This window comes from Anser anser (genome assembly GCF_964211835.1).
Source record: "Anser anser genome assembly, chromosome: 7".
Classification (NCBI taxonomy): Eukaryota; Metazoa; Chordata; class Aves; order Anseriformes; family Anatidae; genus Anser; species Anser anser.
The window spans coordinates 22,832,208-22,845,800 of NC_139727.1; the positions used below are offsets into that span (position 1 = coordinate 22,832,208).

Consider the following 13,593-nt stretch of genomic DNA (forward strand, 5'->3'; position numbering starts at 1 on the left):
TCTTAGCTGAATTTTCTTGGCATTTTGCCAGGGGTCACATTTGTGTTCTCCAGTGTGATGGCTTCCTTAAGCTATTAAAGCTGTTGGTACATTATCTATACAACATACTTCATTCCCCTGCTCCCCCTCCTCTTCCCTGCCCCCACATACCTCTCCAAAGCAGAAGAGTCAGGCATGAATATGTGAGGCATGTTTTCTGTGTGCTGATCTCATTTTGAGCCTTTAGGCTGTCTGTCTCTTCTCCATGTAACTCCACAGGAAGCCGTCAGAAACGCCAGGCATGCTTTTTCCAGCAGCAGTCACTGTGCTGCCGAGCTGACAGAAGTATTAAAAAAAGCAGTAGGGGGTGACATTAGCTGTCCTGTGCTCACTTAGTGCGCTGCAGTCCTGCCTTGTAAATGGCTGCCTCGTGAGCTGTTTGCACTTTAACCAGGCAACTGGAACCATCTTACCTACTGCACTGCACAGAGAAGTCACTGCGATGCCTTGGCAGCTACTAGATTGATTTCTGGAACACAGGGATAGCTCTAGTCTGGAAAGTGGTCCTCGTTTCATATTGTCACCCTCTGCTATTTTTTCCTGTATTGCCATTAAACAGGCGCCTTTGTACATATTCAGATGTGCAATGGCTCTTTGCAGAAGTAGCAGATCAAATGCTGTTGACATTGTTGGCTCAGAGTCTGTTTTCAGCAAGTTAAATACGGAAAATATTGGTGCAGGTGGGGTATTGTCATGCTAATACAATCTACTCTTTTGTTTTATCCTGCTTGTAAAATAGACTAAAACATTTCTAGGCATTCCTGTGAAATCATTTTAAGTATGCATTTTAAGTATGGTAGGCTAAGGAAGGAAGTTTGTGAGCATTGCGAAGGTTAGTCACTGAGTGGAGACAAATCACAAGCGGGAGCAGTCATGCTCTGTGTTTGAACAGGACCCAAACCATGACAAGTTCAGCCTTTAGACGTGTTCTTTTCATTGCCTTCTTTTTTTTTTCTTTTTTTTTCTTTTTTTTTTTCTTTTTAATGCATTAAACTAACCATAGAGGAACATATTTCCCAGATTTCAAAGTCAAACATTCTGAATTTAGGAACTTACAGAGATCAAGAAATTAATACCTGATTTGTGCAACTGTAGCCTTTAACGACATAATCATTTGCTAGTTTCATTTCTTCTGCGCTACCAGTGCATAGGATGGGAAGGTATGTATGTACAAATCCATACCTTCAAAGCAGCATTTAGTTATACTGATCATGTTTTTTCTCCTCCAGCCAGGGTCCTTGTAATACATACTGCTTTACCTTCAGCATTCTGCAGCAAGTAGGGTTGCTATAGGCCCCACTCATCTTCCTTGCACAGTGGTAACTTATCACTAGAATTGCCAGATGTATGAGGCTGGCTGTGTGCTGTTCTTTTCCCATTTCTTTACGTACCCTGCACCATTTTCCCTGAGACCTCATCAACTTTCAGTGATCTAGATCCAAAAGGCAAAAGTCTTATATGTGGCACTGGTGAAAAGCAAGATGCAGAGGGTGTTGTGTTTGGCTCTGTGGTGGTACAAAAAGAAGGAAGTGGCTGGTAAAAGGAATTGTACGTGCCCACAGCTTGCCCCCTTGATGAGTCTGGGCACAAGGAATGGAGGTTCAGGGCAGATTTTTGGCAGGCTATAGGAGAACGGTGGGTGGGTAGCTGAGACATTTTGTTGCTTTGCCTCCTACTTTACAGATAGCCCCAGCATGGACCACTTGTGGAAACTAGGCAAAAGGACTGCTCTCGGTGGGCTCAGGCGAACTGTAGCAAAGCAGTGCGTATACAGCCTAAGATTGTATTTTGCTTGGCTTCAGAGTAGGCATGGAAGGAGAGGTAATGTGCATTGTGGGTGATGTTATGCACAATTCCGCAGCTGTGCATGCAAGAGAAAAACTGCAAAATTGTGCAAGAGAAATGCGAATAGGAACCTGTTCTGATCTAATCTATCAGTTTGCCTACCAAAAGCCAGGGCCAGCCCTTTAAATAACCCTGGTTTACCAGCAGAGACAAGAACATTGGATTCGTGTATCTGCAACCTGAGCCCCCAACTGTGAGGTTGCCTCCCTGATCTTTACAAGCCTGAAGCAGTCCTGCCAGGTTGTTAATGTGCAGTTAACATGTAGTAGATGAAGAAAGAGTAGAAGGCTTGGGAAATGATTTTCGTGTAGAAACTCTGAATTCTGGAGAAAAATAAAGCTCTGTTTGCCAGCAAGTCATTTGAGACAGTAAGAAATCCAAGCAGCTGGGGTAATGAATCTGAAGTTAACAAGAGGGCATGGCCTAGCAGAAATCTGGGCACAATGCCTTTCCTTAAAGGAGGGGCTGGGAGAGAGCACAGGAGATGCCAAGGACAATAATAGAAGTGGCTAGCATAAATCAGTTAAAGAGGGAGAGGGATCCATTGGCTGGAAGAAAGGAACTGATTAAAGAACGAGTTCAGTTGAAGGAGGGAGCAGCTGTGAGGTTCAGCATCCGGGACAGGCAGGAGCGTGCAGCAGCTCTGCATGCACTTAGTGGAGCCAGTGGTTTTAGGGGCATTGCACAAGCTTCACAGCTGTGTAAGGCACCGAGACAGTTTGTTTTCATGGGAGCACTGTTACAGTTCATCCTAGTTCAAGGACGCAGCAGTTAAGAACTTCACATGTGCTGATGTGCAGCATAAACAGGCACTAGCTGTTGGGATTGAAGCAGGAGAATGGGAAGCCAGGTCTTGGCACAAGTCATTTGGCCTTTCTATGCCTCAGTTTCTCCTCTTTCCTCCCTGCTGCACGAGCAGAGGCTGTAATGGCTGCCCCACTGCAGGAAGCAGTTCTGAGCATTAATAAAGGTTTTTGATGTGAAACTCTTCTGTGTTCAGCCAGGACTGCATGAAGAAGGACAAGGCTTTACAGGTCATTACTCCTCTGTCTTGTCCTGTCTAGGTTTCTGCTGCAGTGGAGAGACTGCTGGGAGCCCCTTCCCAGCCCATGCTCCTGCATACCCACCCAGCTCAGTCAACGACTGTGCTACTAGGTGCAAAGGGCAGGGTCTGACTCATGCTGTGTCACAAAAAACAAAGTATCTTCAGCCAGTTCTCTGCTTTTCTGCATGTGCTCCTTCACCATGACATTTTGTACTCCTTGGATATGTACTTGTGTCCCCCTTCATATCTGCTTCTGTGTTTTTCTGGTGTTTGCTTTGAAAAATGTCTTTCAGTTGTGAAGCTGTAGCTGCTCCCTGGATCTCTGCAGAGCTCCAGACAAACACCAGGGCCCTGACTGCCACCTCAAGTTAGCACAACTGATGATGCCTTAACAGTTGCTTTCTGTAGAGTGATGTAGCAGGGTATGGCATAGGCAAGCTTTGCTGTGGTTATTCCCGAGAGTCATGGGGAAGGGCATGAACTTGAGTGAACTGACCTAAGGGAAAATTAAAGGGCTCATATTAGTTTTTGGCAGCATTTTCTGTTTGAGTGGAGCCTGGAGTGAGACAGAGATGTCTGAGTGTGCAAGAGGTATGAGCACAATCCTATTAGAGCTGGCTTCCAGATGCTATCATCAGCTAAAGGATGCCAGCCTCTCAGGCTGGCGATGGGCCGGGACAGATGGCAGCTTTCAGCACAGAAAGCAAGGACAAAGAGCAACCCCAGTGCCCATGACCATGTACAGACAGAAACCTTCTTCCACCCCTTTTCTCCTGAACATCTGATATTCTTTCCCTGCAGCATCTGGGAAGTTGTTAAAACCTGATAAGTGCACACTGAAGGAACAACTCCTGCACATAGGGTTTTTGCTCTAGCAGATTATGGGGGAGAGAGAGAGGAAGGGTGGATAGTGGCTACCTGAAAAAAAGTGTATATGTTGTGGGTCTTCCAAAGCAAAATTGTCACCACAAGGCTTGTTGCTATCTTTCTGGCATTAGAATAGTTTCACTCAAACCGAAGCAGAAGGAATTTGAGCCAGTGTTTTTAACAGTTCAGATGGGATCAAACTTGAGCCTAGAGCCCCTACCATGAAAGACTAGGTCAAGTGGATTTAGTTTCCTTTGGTCATTGAGCAGCTGGGGAGAATGAAGCAACCTGTCACTTATTCTTAAGTTGTGATTAATGAGGTGCGTGTGTGACAGTTTTAAAGTAAGATGAGTCTTCAACAACAAGCAAACTAACAAACATTGCAGGAAAGGTCTTGTGAGTGGCATTAAAAGATGGACCTATATGCCTGTCACCATGAAAGCATGCATCTGTTTTCCTAGCAAAAATTTTGAAAGCAACGTATTCTGTTTCATATATTCCTAGTCATTTTAAACTCTGTGGCATTGACCCTACTTTACTGACAGATCCGTTGTAGCTAATACACCCTGATACACAACAGAAAGGACAGAAATAGTATATAACCACAGGTTTCATCTCTGAGCAAATAATTAGAGTTGGCTGTGAGTGTTTATAGGGGAATACAAGATGTGGCAATAAAAAGGAAGAAGGGGCTTCAGAATGTCCCTAAGCCACTGGTTGCTGAGAAGATACATAAAGATCAAGAAAGATGCCATACCTAGCATATTTCTTATACTCTTTCGTTAAGCTTCTGCTACTAATAATCAGGATAGTTATTCAGACTGATCTCCAAACTGACTCACGAGTAGCCGTTCTTTTGTCCTCACGTTGTAAAAATGTTGTGCTCAGTAGGGTGTGTGACATGGGTAAGCATGTTCCCTTGACATGTTTTTGTGACTTTAATTTCCTTGCATTAGATTTTTCCCTGGAAGGGCAATACTAACACTGCCAGGGTCTCTAGGAATAGATTTAACCTCCTCTGGTGTTTTTGTAAACCTTGTAAAGACTGCTTGCATCTTCAGGAACGTAATTCCTTTGGAAATCTGGCTCCTGAACTCCAGAGCAGGTGTGGTTTTATTGCTGTTTGTTTAAATGCAACTGGATGCCTTTACAAACAGCTCTTCTGAAAAACAAGAGAAAGGGAGAGAAGACACATGTGTGCACACACACACAAAACAACATGCCTTTAGCTTTAATTCCTTTGTACATACGAATGAACAGAGCAATCAAGAGATGCAGAGCTTCAGGCAATACCTTAGAAGGTAATTATTCAATTATTTTATGTCACCTTTGCATCATTGATTAATGATTCCAGTAACTGGTAAACTGGATTCTGTTCTGTTTTGACAGAAAATGAAAGTTTTTATTTAATCTGTGGTAATTTCAAGCTGCCTGGTATTTCAATGCAAGACTTTTAGGTACAAGACTGTCCTGGTGGGGGTTCTCTAGTACACCTCTGTCAGATCTTTATTAGTCACCTGGAAGAAAAATGAACCCTGTTGTCCAAATGAGAAGAACTGACTCAGCCCAAGGGCTCTACTATTTCTAACAGTGCAAATATATTTAATTCTGTTGGGGGTGTTAACACAAAATGAAGAAATGGATTTGGCACCAGTGACTGTTAGTGGTTTGACAGTGCAGAAGGCAGGAATGTACTTGGGCTTAGAGTTTAATAGGCCTTAAAGGGGCTTAAAGGAGAAGTATATGCTCTTTCCCTCTCAAGGCCTGCTAATGTGTCCCAATCCTGCCTTAGGTGGAGTACCATAGTGGTTATTTGTGCCACACCATGTTAGTGATTGCGTGCAGGCCCCCTTCACAGTCCGTGTGCCTCCCAAACACACACACGTGATCTCTGTTATCTCTAGTTTGAATTTTTCACTCTGGCAATGTTTTCAGTACAGCTCTGAGACTGTGGTTTTGTGGTGCTCCTGCTGTGCTGGAAACACTTTCTGAGGCGGACCTCCTCCTTGCACATCGTGCAGCCTTTATCCAGGATAAAGGTCCAGGAATTGTAGGTAGAGTTTGACCACTGTCACCTGCTGCAATTTATCTAGGCTGTCAGCTGCAGGTTTTCTAAGGTTTTCAACCTATCTCATGGCTCTGTCTGGGTCTTCCCTGCTAACCGTTCTTGACTTGTCTCTGCTGTTTTCCAGCAGCAGCTTTGCCTGCTGCCCTGTGCTGGCCAGCATGTGGTTTTATGCCATGCATACAGACAAAGGGGTCTCACTGGAGTGCTTTACCTGACTGCTCTATCTATATGGCTAAGAGTCAACCTGCTGTGCCTCGTGTCTTACACTGGTATTCAGATTAGTATAAGCTGTAAACAGGACAGCTGGATTCACATGAGTGCTTTTAGCTTTATTGGCATGTTAGTCCTACTCCAAACTGCACAATTTTGGGACTTACCCAGCTGCTTCCCAAGCTTCACCCTACACGCTTTTCAGTTCCATATTTCTGGTTTGAATTGTCCCATATCCCTATTCCTGTAGGCTCTTTGCTCTTCCCTATTCATATTCCACATTAAGAGGGTTAAAGACGTAAGTCATATTTGCCTTTGTTTTCCTTTGCTGTTTTTCTTACTACCTTTCTGCTCCCTTTTTGCTCTGCCTTTTTCTCCCTGCCCATTCCCCTTTACCCATGCTTACCTGCCTAGATCTACTTGAGAATCTCCTTTCTTATTACAACACTTCCGTCTGTCCCTGCCTTCTGCTGTCTGCTGAGAGTCCCATGATAGCCATATATGCAACTGAACAAAATAAATAAAATTTAAAAAGCAGCAGAGTTAGAGTGAAATTGGTCAAATGGCTCTTTGATGTGGATCAGAGTGCTGGATTTGCTGAGGCAGATTTCTTAGAAGTCTGGATTTCAACTTTGTGTCCATTTAGCTATTTTATGCAACTGCCTGATGTTTCATTATTCAGTTACCTTCCATTTGGGAAGAAGCAATCTTTCTGCTATTTAATTACTTCAGGAAGCCCTGTGGTTCACTAATGTGAGCAGAATTCCCCAGCACTCTCAGTGCAAGCATACATACCTCTAACCACGTAATGGCCTGCGCACACGTGGGTACGGTTCAGAGAGTTCTGTGGTGGCATATCCCTGCGGAGACAGGCATTCCTGTGGGATATGTGGGAGAGGTGACTGGAAATGCTAGATTCCTCTTAAAAATAATTTGGAGTGGAAGGAGGAAGAGAGTGAGGGGATTTTCATCAAAAATTGCACACAGTAATCTTCCAAAGTTGTTGGTTTTACCCCAGAATGTAACCAACCTTCTGTTCCCATCCAAGTGATTTTAAAATGAAACCCCTCCATTTTGTTGGTGAAAAGAATCGCTTTTCAGTAAAAATAAAATAAAATGTCGAAGCAAGGTTTTATTTGAATTATTAATGAATTTATTTATTATTGATGTCAATTTTAAATATTGATCAAAATAGTAATCACCCTTTTGAATTCTTGCATCTTTCCACTTCATACTGTTTTCATTCTGTACTGAATTTTAAAACAGAAAACTTCTAATAGTTTCACCAAGTTATGCTGGCATCCAAGACTGAAAGCTTATATAGCTGTGCAGGTCTGTTTCAGCTGACCTGAGTCAGCCCGTTCTGCGATGGAGGCAAGGAAGACTGTAGGTTTGCTTCCAGAAATAGTGTACAATAGGAACAAAGGCAGAAAGCCAGTTGAAACGTGCAGACTCTAGAGAAGCAAACCTACTCTATATATTTTTATTATAGTGATATTGAGACTTCATATGATTTTCTAGAACCCCTGCTATTTCTGGGTCATTTTTGCATGTGCAAAAAATTAATACAGGACCCTAGTTCTGGTGAAGTTTGGTAGAGGTAAGAGTATTGAGATTGTAAGAATAAACTGCTTTGTGCTACTTCCCATGCTTGTCAATCCGTTCTCTCAAAAACATTGCAATAGATTTCTGAGCCAGCAAAGTTCTTGTTATGTAAATACTTCTCAGATTTAATCCTTTTTTAGTGTATAATGCAGTATTAGGATTTTAAAGTTTGGGGAATTTCACAGTTTTGTAGTATTATGAAGGGATTTTCAAGGGTTTTTCACCTGTGAGTAGGCTAATAGGATGGTGACTAGCTTCTGCATCCTTTCTTGGGAATGTAGAAGATGCCAGCTCAAAGTTCATGTCCAAACCTGGAATAGCAGTGAGTTGGCCTTGATCATCCTCCCAGTTAACTCTGCTAGTCAGTAGACTGTTTGCTTTTCTTGAACTGAGTATATGTAGAAGATTGAATCAACACACAAGAACAAGGAGCATCTTGCCTCTAAATGTTAGGAAAATTCCTTTCAATGAAGTACTGCTTGATTTAAAATCAGAACTTGTTCTTAAGTTTCTCACAACCCACATAATTTTTCAATTCATTAGGCTCTTCTAGTCTATCTGTTGGTCTGTTGTGTTTTTTTTATTATATTTTTTTTTCTGCACCATCTCAGCCATAAAAATTGTTCCAGATGAGTCTTTTTTTCTCCATCAAAAGTGGTCAAATCCCAAGAAAACTTTCTATGAACTGGCATATATACTGAAGAACTATTTTGTTGAAAAATTCCCAACACATCTAAATTGTGGGTTAGAAATTCCTCCATTTTTAAGGCCCAAGTTAGATTGCTCAGGAGTAAGAAAAAGGAGGTGAATCTTAGGGATGCCAAGGAAGGTGTGTTTTTTGTTTTTGATTGTTTTGTTTTTACTATTCCAGAATGTCTAACTAAATCTTTATTTTAAAGCAGCTAGAATCATAGACTCATATATTTTGACTGGTATCCTGTATAATATAGGAAGGAAAAATGCTAATGCAAGGAGTTTTGTTACTCAGATTTGGAGAGATAAATACCAAAAATATTAGATCCTTTCCTTGCTTTTGCTCCTTGGAATCAATTTGGAGGATTTTTTCAAGTGTAGATTTCATTTTCAAAAGTATTTGCCTTTTCTCTGCATTGTAAATATATATTTGTTATATGCCACTGTTCTTATGCATAGTGCTGTGTAAGTCACTCTTTCCCCAGCGCTTCAACTCTCTGTCTTTGTAGAGTCACTGTTGCTGACAAGGCTTTGCAGTGCTGACTTCCACATTTGTAAGCCCCTTATGTTCTATAGTGATGTTGTTAAATACAGCCCCAGATAGACGGGGAAGGGGCAGAGTTATTGGGGGGGGGGGGGGGGGAAGAACATCAGACTTTGCCACTACTAGTGCCAGAGAGGCATGCACTGTCAATCACGTGGTGACTTTGTGGCAGCATCTGTATAGATTTGCCAATCAAGAGGGCAGCTGTTTTGGTACAAATATGTCATTCTGCATCATTGGGTTTTGCTCCCTGCTGTCCCTGTCTCTTGTGTTACCCACTCCTGGCTTTGTTACGCTTACTTCCATACTAGGTTACTTTCAAGTGCTCTGTGGCAGTTGTGCAGGGACATACAGCTTTGGAAGGAGTGCTGCTCTTTGGCAAAGAGCACTTCTACATCTGCGAGTGCTTTGTATTATCCCCTCTAGAAGAGGTCTACTGTACACGACACTGCTTGTCCAGGTGAGTCATTCTTTCCTCCCAGAGATCTGCTTTGTTAACTACAGAATTGACACATGCAGCCCTAGATTTCTCACAGACTTTGGGGGATTTCAAAAACAATATTAGCACAGCAAGAAGTTTGCCATTGTTTCCATATTTGCAGAATTGTTTAACCTAATTCACTGTAGATGCTTGTCCATAGTCTTTGGAGGTACATTAAGGACTCCCAACTCCAACAGATGGAGATGGTGAGCAGTCTAACACATTTCTTTTTTTTTCAATTCTTTTAAAGTGTTGTTAATGTTCCTTTCTGGCTGGCTCCCATCTTTTATTCATATGGAATAGTCGTTACAAGAGCCTTTCACTTCATTGTCTAATAAGTTTTTGCTTGTTTCTCCAAGACAGAGAGAATCATAATTAATATTTGGCACAATGCTATCATCTTTGACTCATGATTTATTGATACTGATCAATATTGAAAATGAGTCTGTTAGACTTAGCTCTTTGCTCATACTGTGTGTTCATGTGCAAAGCCCAGTGGGACAGTGAGTAACTCAGTGTTTTTATTCCATGACTGTCTGTCTGCTCTGCATCCGATTCTTACTAAGTCCAATAACAGTCAATCTGATCAGGTGACTTACATATCGATTGGACTGAATCTGATAAAATGACTTGGGTTGATTTTTTTTTTATGGGACTTGCTGTGGGATAGATTGTAGATATCAGTTGTAGTACATGTACATACCTAAAGTAATAATGAATTAAATGCTTAATTATTAGTTCCAATTATTAGCTGTTTATAGTAGCAGTATGTCCACATGATGCTTGTCTTTGACCCACCGAACTCCTTTCATTGCTACTTTTTAGACTTAACTGTGTGCAAAACATTGCTGTCTGCATATTTGCATACATTAAAATAATTACAAATCTACCCTCAGCCTCCACAAGTTGTTGTTTTTTTTATTAAGTACTAGTACAGAATCTTCCTTCAGTATTTGCCTTTATCTTTGATTCATCTATACCTCAGCTGATCATGCTATCTCTTAATATTTTTATTTTTCTTTAGAAAGAGGACTTGCCATGTTCAAAAAGGTTTTTCTGATCTTCTTTGTTTGAAATTCATTTTTCTTATTTCTCCTTTTTTCACAGCATCAGTGATCCATTCATTTTCAACTTATGTCATAAAGATCATGCAGTGGGAGACCAGGTGTGTTCCCGTTACTTGTATCATGATATAAAAGAGATTCGTCTGATGCGCTTCCTTCTGCAGGTAGGAACTAACATGCCTGGTCATTCGAATGAAAGCTGCAGCATCAGTAATGGCATGTAATTGAAAACTACTTACATAATTTTCACTAATTCTGCTGAGATTTCTTTCAGAAAAAAACCACCCTCACTGGAGTGGTAGGCCCATTAGTTGTTAGGCTGATAATGTTCTTTACGGTTTATCTCAGTATTTTTGAAAATAAGTCTTGAAGTCCTGTTTTGATTGAAGATCTCAGTAAGTGTCTAATTTTTCAGTAATAGTTCCCATATACCAGTGGAGGTGGACATAAGTGGGCTACAAGTGTGTGTCACTTACCTACCCTGAGCCTCTTGGAGTAACTTGTGCATATGAGTCAGTATCTGAATCATAATGCAGCCTTTAGCTGTGTTACCCAGAACTTACTCATTACCAGTGGCTTGGTACCCTTTTAGCTTTGTCTGGTTTAGGTAAGCTTATGATGAGAATCACGGAAGAAGCGTAGCTAGACCTCCTTGCAACATCAGAGCCCGTATTTTGCTTTAGAGCATTTTGATACAGTCTAAAGAGTAATGTACAGGTATTGTTTGACAAAAATACAGTGTTTTGAAACAGCCATAAACAAGTACCTGTTCGTTTAGTCCATTTTTGGAAGGTAGTTCAACAGAAAAGTAGGAAATCATTCAGAAAATTTGAAAACTGAGAGAATGGTGCTGATTAATGTCTTAAGTCATGCAGTATGGCACTCATCCTTGTTTTATTTTATATTTAATTATGTATGCAAAATGGACAATTTTAGTAGATCAGACCTGATTCAGGGCATGTTATATCTCAGTGGTTAGGTCACTCTCCAAGCATGTACAGGAATGTTAAATCTTGCTCTGAGTAACTGCATGAAGGTTATTTTCTTACATCATTGATGAGCAACCAGAGTAACAGAACTGTCACCTCTTCCTCCATTTTGTGAATAAATTCAGAGTTGCCAGTGGAATCTTGCTTTCTTCTCATGTATTTGTATGCCTTTGGACTTTTTAAAACGTGAAATGGAAATGTTTTGTGTGACTTAAAGTGAAAAAATGGAGATGAGTAAAAGTAGTCATTGAATGAGCCTCGGACAAAAAAAGGGGTGGTGGGAGGGGGAGGATATAGGTGGTTCTGTGTGTGTGTTTTTTTTTTTTTTTCAGTTGTTGTTTTGTGTGTGGTTTTATTATTATTTGTTTCTATTAATGACCTGAAAATTCAGTCATCTGTAGCACTCTCAAATTCTTGCACCAGGACCCAATGCCAAAAATTGCTCTAAAAAAAAATAGTACAGAAGAAAGAAGAAAGCTAATTCTTTGTGCTTTCCCTAGAGGACAGGTGGATCAGTTGTTTAGGCAGCAGCAAAGCAGCAGAAAGCTGATGTCCTATTCGTGCACATAGCCAAGCTAAGAGCAACACACTGTGAAACCACACAGCCTGATTCTGTAATGGCCACACTTTGAGCAGACTTGGTTTCGAAAACCAAGATTCAGATCCAACGCTTCAAGCTGTTTATTGTCATAGCAGCTCTCACATTGCCTTTCTGCTTTATACTTAATTTATGAAACATGTATGGGCTGTTGCCATTTAGTTATCTTCTCAGGTTTGTATTACACCTGCCATATTTGGACTGAAACTCACGTCTGGGTTCCTAGACACTACGCATCATTTGTAGTTATACTTGACTGGCTTTGGTGGGGTGGAAAAGGGACTGATCACTGAGTAAATTACAGGTTTATATGCAAATGCCCAACATAATGTGTGTGAGGACATGGTGGAAAAAGAGGCTGAAGGTTTCAATTTTGCTTATTTAAAGCTTCAGTAAGAAATGTCAAACTTTCCTTACTCCTCCATTTCTAAACTAAAATTGTTTGGTTACTTCCATCGAGATCACTATTCATTGAGGAAGTAGTACATGTGCTGTTTGAAAGGGGCTCTTATTTAGCGTCTCCCCTTCATGTGATTGTCTTCCTCAACTATTTAGAAGTTAATGCGACTAGTCTAATGTTAATCACACTGAGATTTCAAGACAAAAATGCTTCAGAAGTGGCAGGAGGTGGTGGTTGATAAAACCAATATCTGGAGCTTGGTTTTGCTTCGCAGGAGCATTTGCACTCTTGGTCTTCCCAGTATGACCACTCCTACAGTTGGAGAAATTGGGAATATTAGGCCTATTTTGCTATGCTTCACACTTAATACCAAGTCAAGGCCTTTTTTTTTTTTTTTTTAAAGGCCTTAAGAATTGGGCAGGCCATAGTGGACTCCTTGCAGCACTAGGATTAGCTCTGCAATTCTTCAAACTGTAAATGATTTACCTTTCCAGGAGATCGCCTTGGAAATATTCTTCAAAAATGGCTACTCCAGATTTCTTGTATTCCATGACAACGACCGAAATAAGATATTTAAGAGGTAATCACTACTTCATAATATCATATGAACACCCAGGTTACACTCTTTGTCTATTGTCCCTGTTTATCCCAGCTTCAGATGTCTGTCTTTGTGCTGCCCCAGGGGCTCTTTCTTCAGTTCCAGCTCTTGTTCTTTAATGGATTAGACATAAAGCTATGAAAATTTCCTTTTGCTGACTTGTGAATTCTTTGGAGCATTATATAGCCATTGATTTGTCAAGGGGACTAATGCATTTGTAAAGCTCTTCTAGCACCCAGCGGTGTGTTGTGGTGTACGTCCCTGTATCCCAGGGAATTGCAATCTCACTGAGATCAGAAAGCTGCCTCTGCCTCACTTTACGGTACTGTGGGAAAGAAGGCTTCTTCCTTCTTTATTCCAACACACAAAGTACCATTGCATGTTTTAGGAATAAACTGATTTTGTATCAGTATTTTGTAGTCTGATTCTGATTTTGTATCCTTAGTGTGGTGTTAAATTTTAACAATAGAATTTTCATATAGGAAAGACTTTTTTTTCCTTACATGCTTTTTTTTTTATGGAATTTGTCTGTAAGAATACAAAGTGA

At 40.9% G+C, this 13,593-nt stretch overlaps 1 protein-coding gene across 4 annotated transcripts in view; it reads left to right on the forward strand.

Annotated features, from left to right (window-relative positions):
• WDFY4 (WDFY family member 4) overlaps positions 1-13,593 on the forward strand; it is a 134,379-nt gene that overhangs the window by 80,706 nt on the left and 40,080 nt on the right. For all 4 annotated transcript variants that reach the window (XM_083843360.1, XM_083843361.1, XM_083843362.1 and 1 more), the window contains 3 exons: positions 9,228-9,376; positions 10,505-10,625; positions 12,943-13,028. In XM_083843360.1, coding sequence (XP_083699486.1) covers positions 9,228-9,376; positions 10,505-10,625; positions 12,943-13,028 — 356 coding nt within the window. The remainder of the gene's footprint in view (positions 1-9,227; positions 9,377-10,504; positions 10,626-12,942; positions 13,029-13,593) is intronic.